The sequence below is a fragment of the Tupaia chinensis genome, unplaced genomic scaffold (assembly GCF_000334495.1).
Source record: "Tupaia chinensis unplaced genomic scaffold, TupChi_1.0 Scaffold000281_1, whole genome shotgun sequence".
Classification (NCBI taxonomy): domain Eukaryota; kingdom Metazoa; phylum Chordata; class Mammalia; order Scandentia; family Tupaiidae; genus Tupaia; species Tupaia belangeri.
Window position 1 is genome coordinate 64,840 of NW_006159764.1, and position 20,712 is coordinate 85,551.

At 43.4% G+C, this 20,712-nt stretch overlaps 2 protein-coding genes across 4 annotated transcripts in view; one reads left to right on the forward strand and one right to left on the reverse strand.

Annotated features, from left to right (window-relative positions):
- Positions 1-11,361, reverse strand: part of SAMD7 (sterile alpha motif domain containing 7) — a 20,905-nt gene extending 9,544 nt beyond the window's left edge. The window contains exons 1-5 of the mRNA XM_006150262.3: positions 11,022-11,361; positions 9,930-10,054; positions 8,974-9,052; positions 6,918-7,546; positions 5,496-5,617 (exon numbers count right to left, since the gene is read on the reverse strand). Coding sequence (XP_006150324.1) covers positions 5,496-5,617; positions 6,918-7,546; positions 8,974-9,052; positions 9,930-10,054; positions 11,022-11,122 — 1,056 coding nt within the window. The 5' untranslated portion in view covers positions 11,123-11,361. The remainder of the gene's footprint in view (positions 1-5,495; positions 5,618-6,917; positions 7,547-8,973; positions 9,053-9,929; positions 10,055-11,021) is intronic.
- The window catches only part of LRRC31 (leucine rich repeat containing 31), a 72,059-nt gene that overhangs the window by 1,669 nt on the left and 49,678 nt on the right, over positions 1-20,712 (forward strand). For all 3 annotated transcript variants that reach the window (XM_006150257.3, XM_006150261.3, XM_006150259.3), the window contains exon 3: positions 372-465. The gene's annotated coding sequence lies outside the window, so the exon portion shown is untranslated. The remainder of the gene's footprint in view (positions 1-371; positions 466-20,712) is intronic.

Genomic DNA, 20,712 nt, shown 5'->3' on the forward strand with positions numbered 1-20,712 from the left:
GGGCCCCGAACCGGGGTCGAATACATGGGAGTCTAGCGACATAGCCATTACGCTAACTGCTGGTTCCCAAATAATTATTTTTAAAAAGTGTTCATTTGCATGGGGCTGGCAGGTGGCCTGTTGGCTAAGGTGCTGGACTCCCACGTGGTCAACCACGGTTTGAGTCCCGGACCTGAAAGCTTGCTTTCTCACTTTCTCTCTCTCTCTCCCTCTTTCTTTCTCTGACCAAATTAAAACATAATAACAAACAAAAATAAATAAATAAATAATTTTTTAAAAGTCATCTGTCTTAAAAAATAAAAATAGTTCATTTGCATAGGGTCCTTGGGTGTTGTGGTTATTTTTTTCTGAATTTCAGTTTGTATCTGTAGGAGGTTGCTGAGGAAGAAGAGGACAGGGGAGGACAGTGGGTAAAACTCCAGGTAGAGTCGGCGGCTTGGTCTGACCCACTTCAGGAGAGAGGCGGTGAGTAAAAGCTGATGGGACATTTTTGGTGAGGACTCTGTGTAAGCTGTGCACCTAGCTGCCCCTGGGGGGCTCCCCCATTCTGTTTAGGGTGGTGTTCCAGAGCATGGCAGGAGCAGCACAGAGCAGGGGTATCTTGCAACGGATGTCACCTGCAGTCCCTTGAAGAAAGTAGGGGTTTTTGGTTTTGTTTTCCTTTATGCCAGAAAGCATTCACTCACCAAAGAGAGGTAGGCAGACATAGAGGGGGAGGGAGAAAGCACATACCCAAACTCACACACACACACACACACACAATGGGGCATGGTCATGCAGAGAGAGGGGGAGGGAGAAAGCACATACCCAAACTCACACACACACACACACACACAATGGGGCATGGTCATGCAGAGAGAGGGGGAGGGAGAAAGCACATACCCAAACTCACACACACACACACACACACAATGGGGCATGGTCATGCAGAGAGAGGGGGAGGGAGAAAGCACATACCCAAACTCACACACACACACACACACACAATGGGGCATGGTCATGCAGAGAGAGGGGGAGGGAGAAAGCACATACCCAAACTCACACACACACACACACACACAATGGGGCATGGTCATGCAGAGAGAGGGGGAGGGAGAAAGCACATACCCAAACTCACACACACACACACACACACAATGGGGCATGGTCATGCAGAGAGAGGGGGAGGGAGAAAGCACATACCCAAACTCACACACACACACACACACACAATGGGGCATGGTCATGCAGAGAGAGGGGGAGGGAGAAAGCACATACCCAAACTCACACACACACACACACACACAATGGGGCATGGTCATGCAGAGAGAGGGGGAGGGAGAAAGCACATACCCAAACTCACACACACACACACACACACAATGGGGCATGGTCATGCAGAGAGAGGGGGAGGGAGAAAGCACATACCCAAACTCACACACACACACACACACACAATGGGGCATGGTCATGCAGAGAGAGGGGGAGGGAGAAAGCACATACCCAAACTCACACACACACACACACACACAATGGGGCATGGTCATGCAGAGAGAGGGGGAGGGAGAAAGCACATACCCAAACTCACACACACACACACACACACAATGGGGCATGGTCATGCAGAGAGAGGGGGAGGGAGAAAGCACATACCCAAACTCACACACACACACACACACACAATGGGGCATGGTCATGCAGAGAGAGGGGGAGGGAGAAAGCACATACCCAAACTCACACACACACACACACACACAATGGGGCATGGTCATGCAGAGAGAGGGGGAGGGAGAAAGCACATACCCAAACTCACACACACACACACACACACAATGGGGCATGGTCATGCAGAGAGAGGGGGAGGGAGAAAGCACATACCCAAACTCACACACACACACACACACACAATGGGGCATGGTCATGCAGAGAGAGGGGGAGGGAGAAAGCACATACCCAAACTCACACACACACACACACACACAATGGGGCATGGTCATGCAGAGAGAGGGGGAGGGAGAAAGCACATACCCAAACTCACACACACACACACACACACAATGGGGCATGGTCATGCAGAGAGAGGGGGAGGGAGAAAGCACATACCCAAACTCACACACACACACACACACACAATGGGGCATGGTCATGCAGAGAGAGGGGGAGGGAGAAAGCACATACCCAAACTCACACACACACACACACACACAATGGGGCATGGTCATGCAGAGAGAGGGGGAGGGAGAAAGCACATACCCAAACTCACACACACACACACACACACAATGGGGCATGGTCATGCAGAGAGAGGGGGAGGGAGAAAGCACATACCCAAACTCACACACACACACACACACACAATGGGGCATGGTCATGCAGAGAGAGGGGGAGGGAGAAAGCACATACCCAAACTCACACACACACACACACACACAATGGGGCATGGTCATGCAGAGAGAGGGGGAGGGAGAAAGCACATACCCAAACTCACACACACACACACACACACAATGGGGCATGGTCATGCAGAGAGAGGGGGAGGGAGAAAGCACATACCCAAACTCACACACACACACACACACACAATGGGGCATGGTCATGCAGAGAGAGGGGGAGGGAGAAAGCACATACCCAAACTCACACACACACACACACACACAATGGGGCATGGTCATGCAGAGAGAGGGGGAGGGAGAAAGCACATACCCAAACTCACACACACACACACACACACAATGGGGCATGGTCATGCAGAGAGAGGGGGAGGGAGAAAGCACATACCCAAACTCACACACACACACACACACACAATGGGTCACGCAGCGATCCAGCCTCCTCCTAGTTTTCCATCCGGTCAGAATTTTGGGCACGTATGTACACACTCTTGGTGCAGTTTTTCAAGCCACTGGGGCTAGGATTTGAACCTTGGCCAGCCATGATGGCTCTGATTCCCTTAACTATTAGGAAAGGGTTGGCAGAAATATGTTTTCATGAGGAAACAAAAGCAGGACTTGGGTGGCCCTGTGGCCTAATAGTTAAGAAGTTGAATCCCACATAACCAAGCAGTTCAAATCCAGGCCTCAGCACCTTGAAAACCATACTGGGCATGTATGCGTGTGCCCTAAATCCTGATGGAACAGAGAAATGGAGAAGGATTGTAGCATGTCCACACCCCATTAGGGAGTGCTTTCTCACTCTGTGTCACTCTAATGAGTATATTCATCCTCTGGCAAGTGCAAGGGGTGGGGGGTAGCAGGTGGCACAGTGGTCAAGGTGCTGGACTCCCACATGGCCGACTATTTTGAACCTCAGACCCAGGGGCTTGAAACTCACACTGGATGAATGTGCGTGCATACCCAAAATCCCGAGAGGAGAATGGGGGAGAATGGATTGAGGCATGGCCATCCCCCTTGGGAGTGATTTCTTGTTTTCTGTCTCCCTATCTCTCTCTGTCTTTCCAGCAAGCGCACATTGCCTGTAGCAAAAAATCTCTAACAAACAAACAAACAAAAGCAGGACTTGATCCCAAACACACTTGACAAATGCCTAGAATGAATTAGTACTACTTCTGTGGAGGGAAAGGGGACAGTGACATCCTGTCAGTGACAAGAATGAATCAAAGTTTGGGATACTCATGTTTACATGACTTCTAGGAGCCCCAGGGGACATTTGAGATTATCCAGTTTGAGGTGCATGTGACGTTACTTATTGCAAGAGCAGCTCCTGTAAACTGCACTTCCATGACAATGGATCACTGTCTAATTAAGAATTACCCGAGCACAACAAATTCAGTCCACCCAAAGTCAGCAACCTCGTGCTCATGGTTCAGGGCCTGCTTGCTGCTGGCTGTCACCAGACTTCAGTAGCTTCATTGTACCAGTGGGTGATGTGTGACGTGATACGTAGAATAAAGTGAAAAAGTGACAAATGACCAGTAATAAAACAACAAGGATATACCCAGGAGATCAGGAAATAACAGGACAAAATTATTATATCAGGTTATGCAAGAAGGCTCAAGCGGGTGACCTGAAGAATACAACTTGCCTCCTAAGTACCTTGAGGCTCTGCTTTCTCTAGGATATGACGTAATAATGAAATTAGCACTTACTGAGTCCACATCAATGCCTTGAAAATGTATTGCTGCTATTATCCTCATTTTACAGATAAAAAAATCTGGGACACAGAGAAGAAAGGACACTTGTCCCAGGCCACAATTTCGAAAATGGAAAAGCCAGGATTTAAATTCGTACTTTCTGACTTCAGAAGCCATACTCTTAGTTATTACTCTTTATAACTTTTCCTTAACTTCCATAAACAGAATCCACCTCCAAGTTAATAAATGAAAACTACAAAAGGAAAAGAATTAACATTAGAGTGTAGAAAAACATTTCACAAAACTGAGATCTGGGGAAAAAGTCAGCTCTAACATCAGTTATTTATGATGCAATGAAACCATGTCTTGTTCTTGCTTTCTTCTACTTTAACATGTAAACCAAACAAAACTGTGCCAGATACAGTAGGCACTCCTGTTTAGAATTGTGTGGCTCAATTACTCAAAAAAGAAAACGATATTCATAAAAACGTGGCATCAGATACAGACCTCAAAAACTCACCAACCTACCATTTTTATCACCAACTTCCCCATGTGAATGAGGCTGGTTTTCTTCCCGACAGTCTCAACTGTTCATTATAATTTTTAAAGCAATATTTACTTACCAGATTAAATTGTATATATGTACATTTTTATATACCATTCCCTAATATAAATATGGAATTGAAAAATAGTTAATGTCCAACTTTTCAGATCTATTGCCTCTTGTCCTTTCTACGATGAAGTATTGGGACCAGCAGATGGCATAATGGTTATGTTACTGGGCTCCCACGTGGCCGGCCGTGGTTTGAGTCTGGACCTGGAGGCTTGAAACTCATGCCTGTGCATGTGTGTGCATGCCCAGAATCTTGAGAGATTGGAGGAGAAGGGACTGCTGTGTGGCCATCCCCCACTTGGGTGTGATTTCTTGCTTTCTGCCTATTTGTCTCCCCAGTGGAAGCATGCACCCTATAGCAAAAATCTCTCTCTTAAAAAGAAAAGAAAAGAAAAGAAAAGAACCAAGTATTATATATATTTCCTTTATTTATGATGAGTAACTATAACTTCGGCTACAGAAGGTGTCCCACGAACATCTACTGAGTGGATGGGGGGGGAGTGTAGTAGTCATTGTTATTCATTTTGAATGTTTAGCTCTGAACCTTCTCTAACTTGGGGCATCCCACTTCTCAGGAGTCTTAATGGAACAGAAACCAAAGCCAGACATGGACTCTCCCAGCTGCCCCCACTGCTGGGTGCGGCCCAAGCTCCACCAATCCGAGACACTTGTCCCAGGGCGGGCAATGACATAAAAAGGGGAAATTAGTTGGAATCCTTTTTGAAGGCAAAAATGTAATTTTGACAAAAGTCATTATACAGAAAACGCATCTCACACTGTTTTGCTTTTGCGAAAATACTTCAACATTGTTACCTGAGCATAGTCTGAGCAGCCAGGCAGACTGCTGATGAAGCTGTGCACGTCGTCCACGGTCCACTTCTGCATATCTTCATCCAAAGAGAAGCTTTCCCCAGTGGGAGCCAGGGCCTGTGCTCCTGTGAAAAGGGAAGGAAATCATTTCATGGTTTAAAATTTCCAGGGAAAAGGAGACGCTTACAGCACACGCAATGCACAGGTACATCCGTTTCTTCATGTTCTACCACCAGAGCGGCCTCTTTCTAGATCAATGGCAAACTCCCTAACAGAGGCTAGCATCACTGGGAGGTGGTTTCTAAAACCTTAGCTGTCTTTATTCTTTTCTTACTCTAAAAGGATCCTTCATGACAGGGAATGAAGAATTCTTTGTTTCCTTACTGACTTAGAAGTAAAGAAAGTTCTAGATTTGCTCTAGCTTCTCTGATTCCAACAGAAGTGTCCTGGGGATTTCGTTCTCCAGATTAAAATTGTCATGCCCTGTGATGATCATGCTCTGAAGGTGAGGTAAGACTTTAGCTACATCATCATCAAAATGGCATTGATGTGGTGGCTAGATTATACATCGCCCCAAATCCTTGTGCTTTAAAATATTTCTTTTCTACTCTTGATCTTAGCCAAAAGACTGAGAAGTGATGAGATGTTTTTATCTAAAATTCTAGAAAACTATTCTGTGTGTGTGTTTTCAAGGAGTAATATGCTAATACTTTTAGATTAAAAGATATGACAACAGGGACCAGCAGATGGCGTAATGGTTACATTGCTGGATAGCCATGTATTTGACTGTGGTTCGAGTCCTGGACCTGGTGGCTTAAAACTCATGCCACCAGGTGCATGTGCGTGCATGCCCAAGATCCCCAGAGGAGAATGGAGGGAAGGGGTTGCAGTGTGACCATCCCTTCTGGGGGATGATTTCTCACTTTCTGTCTCTCAGTTCCTTTCTGTCTCTATGACAAGTGCTCACGCCTTACAGCAAAAATCTCTCTTAAAAGATTATCACAACAATAATGGACACTAAAAAGTAACGCTTCTGTTTGATTTCCTATTTCCCCCTATACTTATATACAAGAGAGACAGAATGTATACTTTCAAGCAAGATGCCCCTCTGTTTTGAATTGAAGAAATTAAAAATAAATTAAATTCTTTTTTATTAGGTAGGTTTTTCCCCCATACTCACCTTCCTTGCCTTTGCTGAAAATTCCCTATTCAGCAATATATATACATATATATAGAGAGAGTTTAGTTTCATTGACATAGCTTATTAGAACTCATGAAATAAAGTGACTTCAAGAAGAGGTCATTGTAAACAGGACTAAGAAACTAAAGGGTAAAAAGAGGCATGATGGTTACAGTTGACTGAATAATAATTTAAGGACTTGAAGATGGGTTAGTGAGGATCTGCCCTTGGTCCTGAACACCCACCTGGCAGAGTCGGTTGAGGAGCTGGAGGGCAAATCCCATTCTTTTCACTACAGGCTGCAAAAACCTGCTCTGAAGGCTTCTCTTTCTCACTATCCCAGGCCTTGACTTCCAGGGAAGTGCCGTGAGACGCCCAGGGTTTTCTGTGGGTGGGCTCAAGCTCTTCATAGGTGTTGTCAAGCATTGTAGTGGGCTTTTCATTGGCTTCACTTGCCTTCTGATTGTCCTGAGATTCAATTTCTGCGTCTTTTGCATACTCATCCTCTTCGTAGGGAATAGTGTGAGTCTGGCCTAGTACTTTTTCTTCTACTTGACTTTTGGAACTCTCAATATCAATGTCTAATACTTTCGGATTCCCTGTACCTCTCCGGAGTCGGCGACATTTCTGACCCCAATTCTCTATGAAGTGTGGTCCAGTTGCCATTAGCATGGGATTTCCCTGAAGGTTTTTGAGAGTGCTTCTGTGAAAGTGCAGGTCACTGGCAGGGAGCATGGTCCTGCCGTGGTAGGTGGCTGGGCCAGCTGGGATACCAGAGCCATAGGGGAATGGTACCCCTGAACTGGCCAGTCCCTTGGGATGAACTTTTTCCATTCTTCTTTGCTGGTAAATAGCATACATTTCCATTTCTGTCCTAAAAACATAAGAATATGGTTTATATGATCCGAGAAAACCATCAGAATATAACTTTTTATGACCCCTTACTTTCCCTAAGATTTTTCTGTGTCTTCATGATGTTTATCTAAGTTTGTTCAGTGGAAACACACACACACACACACATAAAACAGAAAGTCATTGGGAATAAGAGTTTGGAATAAGAACTGCAGGTAAATCTCACAGCGGAGGTCCAAGGTCAGTCTTTAGAGTGTAACCTCTAAGAGGAGAAATATAGCAGGGGTGGGAGTAATACAACACAGGGTAGTTCCTTGCCTGAGATGAATCCCAGAGAAACCAGAGCATTAGAAGAAGTTTCTGAGCCCTCCAGTTCAAGTTTAGTGGGACTCAAGAATATCAGTCAATGCAAATCTCAACAGCTATGCATTGATGCAGGTGACTGAGGACGAGGGAAGATGGGTAGGAACTGGGAAAAGAAAGACTTGTTGGTGTTTTGGCTTATTGGTTGTCACATGGTACTCTTAGGGTTCAGTGATGAGAAATAGACTATGCCTTCTCTCATTCTTGGACCCTTCCTAGTATTATTGCTGTGCTTTTTTTCTTTTCTTCTGATTGCTACAACGGAAGGCCACTGTTGGGCTGACGGGCTGTCCCGGCTCTGATGGTGTAATCTAAAATGGAGTTAGCAAAGCTGGCCCCTAGTCTGGGGCAGAATTGAAGCCATGTAAGACAGAAATGCCAATATGGGGACCAGCAGTTGGCATAATGGCTATGTCACTGGACTCCCACGTAGTCGACCACGATTTCAGTCCCGGACCCAGTGACTTAAACTCATGCTGGGCGCATGCTGGGTGCATGTGCATGTGTGCCCAAGATCCCGAGAGGAGAATGGAGAAGAAGGGATTGTGGCGTGGCCAACCCCCCTGGGGGATGATTTCTCACTTTCTGTCTCTCTGTCTTTCTGGCAAGAGCATGCATCCTATAGCAAAAACCTCTTCAAAAAAAAAAAAGCCAATATGAATTTCAGAGAAATCACAACTAGGCATTTTAATTATGGGATAGACAATTACAATCTATAGACGAATACCACTATTAGCTTCACTATATGATTTATAATCTCGCTTTTGTCCTTAACCAACCTGCGTACATGTTTGTATATGTTTCTTTTAATGCCTTCCTGAAATGTTTGTTGTATATTCTCAGTGTGTGTGTATTGATTCATTTTATATATATATATACACACACATATATATATATATATATACACATATATATATATACATACACACACATATGTATATATACACACACACATATTATGATTATAAATATATTTACATATGATATATAGATATATTATAAATATATCAACATACATAAAAGATAAACTATATATATATAAAGCAAACAAATGAATGACTAGTAAACAAAGCCCTATTAGGCTACCTGGCAGTATGATGTCTTTGAATCATTTCATTTCTTCTGGCCACTGCCTTTATGGACTCAGGAGGTAAAATGCCCCAACCTTAAAAAGGAAAACCACCATCCCATTGCACAAGCAAATTAAAAGTGAGTATTTGAAAACAATAACATAAAATATCATTTAAAACAGTATCTACACAAAAGCCATCATTTAAGCACAGCATTGGAAATGGTGCTAGATCATTGCTGTTCAGCATCTTAGTCACATTGTCTATACTTATTTTTAAAGAGTTATTCATTTATTTAATTTCATTTGTTGTTATTAGTCTTTATTTTTTAATTTGACCAAAAAAGAGACAGCGAGAGAGAGAGAGAGAGAAAAATTGAAAAAGCCGCCAGGTCTGAGACTTGAACTGTGGTTGGCCATGTGGGAGTCCAGTGCCTGAACCACCACTCCACCTGCCAGCCCTCTGGTAATAATTTTCAATTCTTTTCTTTAATTTTTTTTTGTCTCATGAATGGTGACATTTTCCTGCTTCAAAAGGGAAAAAAAAGTGAAATGAACTATGACTCTCTTGATCACTTTCCTTTTTTCTCTTTTTAAAAATCTGTTCGTGGGGTACAACACAATGTTTTGATATATGTATACACTGTGGAATTGTAAAGTTAGGCTAATTTTTATTTTATTTATTTTTGGGTAGAGGTGTGTATGTGTGTCCAAAATCCTGACAGGATGGGGAAATGGAGAAGGGATTGCGGCGTGACCCCACCCAACCAGGGTGGCACTTTTCCCCTCTCTCCATCTCTCTCTGGTAGTGCTTGTGTCCTCTGGCAATTAAAAAACAAACAAACAAAAAAGAACCTCAAGCGTAACTACCACACAGCAAAATTCAAAACCCAGCAGTAAGGTGATGGCAAGTTTAATGCAGCTCTTCAGTTCACACTTGCCCTAGGAAGGGAGCCATATCTAGAGCTCATACCTGGGTAGACGTGGTTGGCCAGCATATTCGGCACATTTGCATTTGGTAGAACAGAGGATCCAAATTGGGAAGGTACACAAAACGGTCTTGGGTCAGTTGGAACCATAGTAGAAGGCAGTATGTCTCTAGGGGGGAAAGATATAAAGTAGGTAAGATAAAGATGGAGTTGTACAGAATTCCCATTGCTTAGGGAACAAGACTCTTTTTGTTTTAATCTAATGGTTGGGTTGACCATGTGGGATCAGTGTCTGGTTACCTGGGTGCACAATTAATTTATTTTGCCAAACATCAGTAGTTCCTAAAAGCCCAACTTTACCACTCATACTCCATAAACGAGAATAAATAATGGGCCTTGTTTCTTCTTGGAATGTCAAAATATTCCTAAGAAGAGATGATAGGATACCGCCAGGGTGTGCAATCAAGATAGTTATAATTCTGCTTGTATTAAAAAGAGAGAGTTGTTCTGCCATAGGAAATCCAGGGTATCTGATTGTCACAGACTTGTCTCCCCCCCCCCCCAAATTCACATTGAAGCCTTAACCCTCACTGTGACTGCATGTGAAGAAAGGTGTTTATGGAGTGAATTAAGGTGAGATGAGAGCATAAGCAAGGGCCTCTAATCTGATAGATGTAAGTGCCTTTTAAAGAAGAGGAAGCGACATCAGCAAAAGCACCCAGAGGAAAGACCACATTGAGGACACAGCAAGAAGATGGCCTTCTCCAAGTCAGGAAGAGAGGCCTCAGGAAAACACCAACTTGCAAACATTTTGATCTTGGATTTCTAGCCTCCAGAACTGTGAGAAAATCAGTCATTCTTGTTTAAGCCACCCAGTCTGTCTAAGTCTATTATGGCAGCTGGGAAGGACTAACACCAATGTTTGCACCTACACAAAGTCTGTCACGTAGTACGTGCTCATTGATCATTGGCAGAATGAGTAGGTCAAGGAGGCCTAGAGGGGAAGCCATGGCAGATATCTAGAAGTCAGGACGGCGTAGTATCTTGATGTGAATTATTGCACTACAGTTCACTGACATTACGTTAGATGATAAAACAATGTAGGGGCGAACACCATCCCCAAACTTAGTAATTACCTGTCCATAGGTGGAGGTCCAAATGGTGAGGGAACCAGTGGGATCCTCTGCTGCCCCGATGCTGTCAATAAAGGGTTCACGGCCATCGCTGCGTTTGTCATCAGTATCTCTTGCCACTGATGGAGTTCTGCAGAGAACCAGATAGAAGCATTAACAAAGGATGCTGATTTCTGTGAACTATTCAAATTCTTCTTGAACACAATGAAAATCCTCTGTGTTTTCCCATCACTTGGGAAGACTAGCTACACCAACTTTCAGTTACACAAAAGCTCTCCCATCGGAAGCATTCGGTTCAACTGTAGAACTCAGTGTTTTATAAATGTGCCCTTGGAGAGTCACAGAGTCCACAAGGTAATATACCACACTGCAAGAAGAATAAAATTAAACCAGTCTTGCAAGATTCCAGAAACACCAACTTCCTTTCTTGAAACTTATTTTGATCTTATATTTCCAGAGGTACAGAGGCATAAATTCTCCCGTATGTTTAATCTTTGAAAATTATTCCTATTTATGTGATAAGATGAAAGCAGAAAATGAGGAAAGAACCTTTCTAATGGCTAAAATGACACTAATTTGAACCAGAAACAGGCTGACTACATGAGACTGTGTTTAATCAGAACAAATTGACCAAGTTATAGCCAAGCTTGCTTAAATAGAAGCATTCCCGTGCTTTATCTTCAGTAGCTGCTAGTCGGAAAAGGGACGATGGTCAATGAGGCGATATTTTTGCTTTCCATTTCTTGTTAATTATTAATATCCTTTGAACAATTCTTTTTTAAAATTTCCAGAGAACACTTATGCTCTGTTTCTTTCCTCTATTTCTCCAACCTGTTGGGATTTGGGGCATGCGTGTATTCCTGGCATGTTTCTTAAGACATATGTGGGATCTGATGTCCTTTAGCCACCACGTCAGTGGGCTGGCCTGAACAATTTAAAATATTAGATAAGAGGTAGTCAAACAGGTCATTTCAGCTTAAACTTCATCCTCAGTTGTCACCTAAAAAACAAAACAAACAAACAAACAAAAAAACCCAAAACACTGTTGTTCTGCTTTGCAAAGTATCATAGCCATCTTTCCTTTTTTGCCCCTTTCTTATGCGTATATTTCATTTATTTATTTATTTTAAATTGCCGGTGTGCACGTATGCTCACCCGAGAGAGACAGAGGAAGAAAGGGAAAGTGAAGTAGCACATGGTCATGCCACAATCCCTCCTACTCCGTTTCTCCCTCCTTTCAGGGTTTTGGGCACACATGCACATGCTGAGGAACCTGGCGTGTTCCTCAAGTCTCTGGGTCTGGGACTCCAGTTACATAGTCAGCCATGTGTAATCCAGCCACTTTAACTGCCACACCACAGCTGGTCCTTGACTTAATTTTTAAAATTGTAATTTATCCATATGGTTCAAAAACTAAAACTATAATGTTATTTAGCTTCTTTTTCAGACTTAAACTTAGTGATCAAACTGGAAATTCAAGTCCAGTCGTCAGGGAACATTGACTTTGGCCATTTGTCGATGTTAAAAGTTCTCTATGTCTATTTTTTTCACTGTGTTGCTGTCAGTATAATTTCCTCTCTGACAGTAGCTTCGGAGACTTTAGTGACCACAGTGTAGTCAGCATCAGGATGCAGTTATCTGTGCCTGCAAGCTTTGGTAAGAAGGCCAAGGAAGTGCACAAGCTGGGTCAGATGTGGACCCACGACTGTGGTGAGGACACTGCCCCGAGACTAGAAATCTCAGGTGGCCTGCATGAGATCTGGTGCAAGGCAGCCGTCTCCCTCGACCGTTGCTCAACACGAAAATGGGGGCTATGGCTTGGTGTTTCATTTGCAAAAACTGACCAGTTTTGGTTTGTGTCAGACTTGATGGTCTCTAGCCCTACAAACTTACTTGTCCATGAGAGAGAACCTCCAAAGTTACACCATGGAGTGCAGTAGGCACTCTTCTGTGCCACCGACCTCTAGAACTTACTCACCGAGCTTAACACCCATTGAATGGCAGCTTCCCATTTTCCCAAACCCCAGCCCTGGAAACACTATTATATTCTCTGCCTCTGTGAGTCTGACTCTGTTAGGTACCTCACAGGAGTGAATCATGCGGGACTTGTTCTGTTGCGTGTGGCCTACTTCACCGGGTGTAATGTCCTCCAGGCGCATCCACTACACATTTGGTTATTTGTTGTTTTTTAACCAATCCACCCAGTGGCAACAGCAATGTTCCTATATCCTTGAAGTCCTTTGGGAGGACAATGAGTCATGAATCGGTGATATTTGAATTTTATAGTTCTGGGCCCTTCTTGGCTTCCTTAGTTTTTTTCTTCCTCACATTTGTGAACAAATATTTATTTATTACTGTCATAACCACATCTTTAAAAGACAAGTATAACATGTTTCATGTTATGTTTGTTATCATTTATTGCCCCAAATTATATGTTCTGATTTATATTTTTTAGAGCAGTTTTAAGTTCACGGCAAAACTGAGTGGACAGTGCAAAGACTTCCCACAGTCCCCCCTTCCACACACACACACATGCATAGACGCTCCACCGTCAACATCCTGTGACATCCTGTGACCGAGGATGCATTTGTTACAATCGATGAACCTACATTAACACATCACTTTCACCTGAAGTCCATAGTGTACTTCGGTCTTCACTGTTGGTATACACTTTATGAATTTTGACAAATGTATAATGTGTCCCTCGTTATTATAGTATCATACAGAGGCGTTTCACTACCCTAAACAAATACACACACACACACACACACACACACACACACAGAACACGGGGCATGGTCATGCCATAATCTCCTTCTCCGCTATTTCAGGAAAAAGGCAAGAGACAGGGATAGCAAGGCCCTGCCCAAAACACCTATCCCCGCCCAGCCTCCTGATTAGCTGGGATTATAGGCACGTTCAACTGCACCTGGTATGTTTAGGTTGGCACAGAAACTGAACCAAGTCCTTCCATGTGGCCTCCTGCCTTCCAGGCAGGTTTGCTACCTGTGTGCCACTGTGGCTAGGCTTCCAAATTCCATTTTACAGCAAATACAGTCAGATTCAAGAAGACGCTCTGAGATTGACCAGATCTTTTCCTTCATCAGCCAAGAACACAGTAGAAGCACCTCGTCTATATTGGCCATCATTTTGGGGGGTACTGAGTCATATGATCACCCCCCCCAATCTTTAAGTATTAACTTTCACATTTTCAAGGTATTCTCCTCTATTTTAGATGCATGTGATCACATTGCGAACTAAGGATACTTTGCTATAGGAGGTGGCCCACTCTTGGGTAAGAGTGCAGACTGGGATGTGAGTTTTAAACGCGGATGTGTCCAGTAATCCCGAAGTGGGAGAGCAGTGGAGGGTGGGTCTGCGTCCAGGTTGGGTCTCTCTGACCCGGAGCTCTAATCCTGGATGCTCATCACCTTAGGAGGATGAGGACGCCTTAATCTCCGTCTTCAGGCTCTTACCCTCAGCAAACCCCTCCGGGCAGCACATAGACGACTTAGCTGGTGCTAATTCTGTCTCACCTGATTAGGGCAGTAGTAGTAAGACACGAACTTCAGGAACCACAGCTCTCACCAGATCAGCAGATATTTACTGAGAGCTTGCCTAGTGCACAGGAGCCAGGTGTCGGTTAGATTTCGTTTGCTTTCCCGGCTATGCTATGACCATTCATTAAAACCCGTGCCATTTCAGTTTGGCAAGTCCTGGATGTGACCAGTTACATGTAGAATGGTTATTGCAGGTATAATTCATGTATTCTGGGATTATATGCATTATAATGAATTAATTTTTAAATAACTACTGTAGCTGTATTTTTTTTTTTCAAAATAGATCCATGAACTAAATGTTTCCACAATTCTGAGAGGAATAAATAAACATTCTTAAATTAAAATGAAGGGGAGATATCCTTAAGGGTCATTTTATTGAATGAATTAATCCTCAGTAGCTTTACATATTCACTCTACCATATGTCCTGTATTAATGAGGTTCTGAAAAACATAATAATGCCTAAAGAGTAATTCACACTTCCTTACATTTATTTTCAGTTTTTAAAATGATAAATGGGGAAAGCCTAAGAATTAGAAGGTCAAGGGGACCAGCAGATGGTGTGGTGGTTAAGGAGCTGGATACTCCCACATGGCTGGCCATGGTTCGAGTCTCAGACCTGGTGGCTTGCTCTCTCACTTTCCCTCTCTCTTTCTCTGTCTCTCTCTGGTCAAATTAAAATAAATGAATGAATAAATAAAATTTTTAAAAAAAGAACAAGAAGGTCAAGAGTTGCCTAAAACACATTTAATTTAGCAGAACATTTAGCGGGGAGAATAGAGATCATGTAGTTCCTTGGGGACCAGCAGATGGTGTAATGGTTACATTGCTCGACTCCCATGTAGTCGACTGTGGTTCACGTCCCGGACCCAGTGGCTTAAACTCACGTCAGATGCATGTGCATGCATGCCCAAAATCCTGAGAGGAGAATGGAGGAGAAGGGATTGCAACATGGCCATCCCCTTGGGAGGTAATTTCTTACTTTCTGCCTCTCTGTCTTTCTTGTGAACAAAAATATCTTTAAAAATAAATAAAATAAAATGAAATAAAATGATAAATGGTAAATCCTAAAAATTAGAAAGTCAAAAACTGCTTAAAAACATTTAATTTAGCAGAAAATTTAGCTAGGAGGATAGAGATCAAAATAATTTCTCATAGACAGTAGTTAGACATGTAAAAAAATCTATTTTTATATTCAGTAAGAAAAAAGGTTAAAATTCTATTATATTGTATAAGATAAAAATAATTGTATTGATATTCAAAATACATTTGTTAATTGAAATGAAATTTGAGATAAGTTTAAGTGACTAATTTGGCATAAAACATTTGACTGTTTTTCATTGTAGCTATTCCTATTTCCAGAGAGGATTACAAAGAAGTTTAAAATTAGTCCAAGCTCTTATTTAAAGTGGATGAAATTGCTACATTTAAGATATCTTCAACCCAAATGTGCATTATGTAACAAGACAAATTAGGGCCAGCCCCACAGCCTATTGGGTAAGAGAGAGGATCCCACATGGCTGACCACAGTACGAATCCTGGCCACACACCAAGTGCGTGTGCCCATGGGCCTCGAATCCTGACGGGATGGAGAAACGGAGGAGAGGGAGTGGCAGTGCGACTGTGCCACTCGGGTGCTTTCGCTCCCTCTCCTTCTCTGGTGAGCACACACATTCTATGGCAATAATTTAAAAAAAAATTATGAAGAAGACAAATGACGTTGCTTGTTAAATATCTGGGTGACTAGTGTCAACTCAGCCTCCATTCTACATCTTTGCAAAGCTCCTGCCCCTTGCTGAGGGTTTCACCCCGTGGGCACTCTGGGGCAGAGTTTATGTTCTTGCGGGACTTCTAGTCTACCCCTGGTTCACTTCCCTGAGCAGTTTCTCCCTGCTCCACACTGACTCAGAATGCAGATCATTTCCTTCAATCCTCTCAACATACAACCACTTGCTCAAGGCAATATACGTGTGAGGTCAACTTTAGTAAAAGTCTTGGCTGATGGTGGGGCAGTGAGGTGGTGATGTCAAAAACAACTTAAAATGGAATGTTAGATTTCTCGGTTGTTAGTCATTCCACTGAGCAACTTGAACAATTTAGACCTGGGCTTTTCGTTATTCTTCCTGACCTCATCCTAGAACACCACTTTGTTTTACAGAGGTCTCTCTTGCACCCTCTCCCCAGTTTGCTCTGAGCACCACCTAAGTGAGCCTCCTAGTCTGGGTCTTTCTATATCTCTCTCCCCTGCCCATCTCTGCCAAGGGGAGAAGAGAAGTTTAGAGACTATTTTTTCTACTGGTTTGAATTATGCCACTAATACCGTACTTTAGAAAGCACCTAAACTTGATTTTGGTTTTTATTTTATTTATTTTTTGCCACAGAGCACATGTGCTCGCTGGAGAGAGAGACAGACAGACAGAGAGAGGGAAAATGAGAAATCACCCCCCAGGGAGGATGGCCACGCTGCAATCCCTTCTCCATTCTCCTCTCGGGCTTTTACGCACACACACACACCTGGCATGATTTTCAAGCTGCATGGGCTGGGACTCAAACCATGGTCAGCCATATGGGAATTCAGCACCTTAATCACCACGCTACATTGCTGAGCCCCTTCATTACGGCTTTAAATAACAAGCATTTTCTCTGTTGTCCTAGCACAGTATAAATGAAAATGCATCATCACTGTAATGTGAAACAGTGCTATCAATAAAGGCAGTTACTGTCGAAGCGCTTGGCAGTGGCCTGGAATACACTTCCGTTTTATAAAGGCGCATGTCTAGCATTTTTCTAAAAGCATCTCACCATGGCATGGACCTCGGGAAGTGTTTCAACGACAGATGGTTATGAGCGCGTTGCCTTCACCTCTTACTGTTTTTGCTCTGGAGCCATCCTGCTTTTGTAAAATACCAACCTGTAGGTACAGTCACAAAAACCGAACCAACAGGGATAAACTATGTCATCATTATGCGAATAGAAGGTATGCCCTTTCTATTTGGATTCAACGTAATTCGTGCATCACTGTGGTTTATATAAATTCCGTTCACTTTTTTCAAAAAGGTTGTGAAGCAAAACCCCCCATATATTAATTATTATATAGTCTGAAGTGGCCTTCTAGCAACACTCAATGGAAGAGAATATCAGGTATTTTCGTTAGATAGTTTTACACAATGAGTAAACGAAATATCAGCACTGATTTCCCCTCTCCTTGGGATTATTATTGATTACTCCCCAGTGTTTTTTCCTGAAATTTTCTCCTCTGACATTTTATGATCCAGACACCTTGACAACTTTGGAAATTCGGTTATCCGCAGTGAGAGATCATTCAAATAATAATGCGTAGTAAACAGCTTGATAGGTACTTAATCTATTTGAAGATAATAAAACCCTTCGTGATAAACTTACATAACTCTGAACTGACTTTATCTTAAACTTCCTCTTACTTTCACTTAAAAACAAACATACAAACCACGGCCAGACAGTATTTATTTGGCATGAGTGGCACAGCCTCGTTCCCCTTCAGTAACTTCAGTCAAGCAACACCAAAAACGTTTCTCTAATGTTCTGTAAGTAATGGAACCAATAATATTTAGAACTAAACCTAAGCATTTCCCCTTGATTAAAATGTCCTTTAATGTTATATGTATGACAGTATTTGCTAAGAGTAGCTAGCCTCAGGTTCTGGACTAATTTGTGTGTGCGAGTACATACTTACATCCTCTCTGAAAACTTGGGTTTGACATGGCTGATGGAAGAAGCATTCAGAGACTGTGTCCTGCCACTGGAGAAACTCTGACCACTGATGAAAAGCACAGCAGAGGACTGTTTCAGAAACGGTCTTAATTAAGGTTAACCTGGTCTTAAATACGAATTCGACTAAGTTGATTAGTCCTACTTCATGACAGGGACTGCCCTCTGAGCTCCTCCAGAGAGAGGCTGAAAGGCGCTGAGCCCGAGGAAAGTGCACTGCAGTGCGTATAAGCCTGTCTCAGAGCTCAGCCCTTCCTGTAATCCCCCCTTAGCCTGTAAGGTGCTTTGTGGGCATTCACTTCATGCCACTGCTCAACTTGACACAAAAGGAAAATGCGGTGTGAGTAAGTCACAGCTTTTCTCGGAGGGAACGAGAACCTATTTCATATTTCCAGCAGGATTTATGTGGGAAAGTTTCTGTTGAAGTTGGAAAAAAGAAGTGGTTTTCCACAGAGCTGACAATTTCAACAGAAGGTGGCCATCTTTTAAGGAAGACACTTCTAGAATTGACCATCGTACTTTCATTCTCAGAAACAGCGAGATAACCCTTCAACGTCTGTGTGAGAGGGATGATAGACAGAAAGAGGAAACGTGGCATTTAAACGTTTCTCTAATGTTCTGTAAGTAATGGAACCAATAATATTTAGAACTAAACCTAAGCATTTCCCCTTGATTAAAATGTCCTTTAATGTTATATGTATGACAGTATTTGCTAAGAGTAGCTAGCCTCAGGTTCTGGACTAATTTGTGTGTGCGAGTACATACTTACATCCTCTCTGAAAACTTGGGTTTGACATGGCTGATGGAAGAAGCATTCAGAGACTGTGTCCTGCCACTGGAGAAACTCTGACCACTGATGAAAAGCACAGCAGAGGACTGTTTCAGAAACGGTCTTAATTAAGGTTAACCTGGTCTTAAATACGAATTCGACTAAGTTGATTAGTCCTACTTCATGACAGGGACTGCCCTCTGAGCTCCTCCAGAGAGAGGCTGAAAGGCGCTGAGCCCGAGGAAAGTGCACTGCAGTGCGTATAAGCCTGTCTCAGAGCTCAGCCCTTCCTGTAATCCCCCCTTAGCCTGTAAGGTGCTTTGTGGGCATTCACTTCATGCCACTGCTCAACTTGACACAAAAGGAAAATGCGGTGTGAGTAAGTCACAGCTTTTCTCGGAGGGAACGAGAACCTATTTCATATTTCCAGCAGGATTTATGTGGGAAAGTTTCTGTTGAAGTTGGAAAAAAGAAGTGGTTTTCCACAGAGCTGACAATTTCAACAGAAGGTGGCCATCTTTTAAGGAAGACACTTCTAGAATTGACCATCGTACTTTCATTCTCAGAAACAGCGAGATAACCCTTCAATGTCTGTGTGAGAGGGATGATAGATGGAAAGAGGAAACGTGGCATTTTGAAAACGGACAGGTTTCATTTACTAGAAAAACGTTCGCAACCTCAAAAAAGAACATCCATCTATTCTGATTCCTTGGGATGCAGTAGTAAAGAGTACAAAATGAAAATGGATAGACCGTGTTAGAAGTTTGAAGTAATGGCGCAGTCTTCCTGTTTGCAGATAACTTGCCTCCTGTTCGACACACATTTTATTACTCACTGTCGAACTCATGAGAAGACATAGTGTGTGGGGCCAGCCCCTAGCTCAGCAGCTAGGAGCTGTGCAGGGGAAACTAGATCCCACAGGGCCAGGCAGGGCTCACGTTCCAGCCCCGGTGGCTTACAAACCTGCCAGGCACATGCACGTGCCCAGTCCTGACGGGCTGGAGAACTGGAGGAAGGGACTGCGGTGTGACCGGGCCTGCCGAGTGGCACTTTCTCTCTCACCTCTGCCTCTGCCTCACGCATGTGCACGGAAGCCACTGTTCCTCTCACCTCCTCCTTCCACCTGCCAGGCTCCTTCCTTAACCAAGTCTCACCCCACCCTTGCAGCAGGAGCTGATGTGGGGAGCAGGGGAGAAAATGGTCGGTTGGGATCTTGGAATTACATCCAGGGCTGAATGAGGAGGAAAGGTGTCATTCGTGAACCAGTAAATAATAAATAAATAAACAAATAAACAGACTGTGTTCGAAAAAAAGAAGAAAGGAGGAAATATGCTTTGGAAGTTGGTATTCTCACTCTCCTGTCCAGGTCTTAGAGCAGCGGCCAGCAGCAGGACTTGGAGGGCGAACAGCCCCGGTCACCCCCAAGCCTGTTAGTGCACGTGTGACCTGGCCAAGGGGCTGAAGCTCCCTGAGCCTGTTTCTCCATCTCAGAAGAGCCTCACAGAGCTTTCCTGAGCAGTGGGAGCAACAGTGTAGACACAGGCTTGGATAGTCCCCACTGAATGGTAGCTGCTACATCAGATCTCACCAAGTCCTCAGTGGAGGATCCACGGGAGAAAC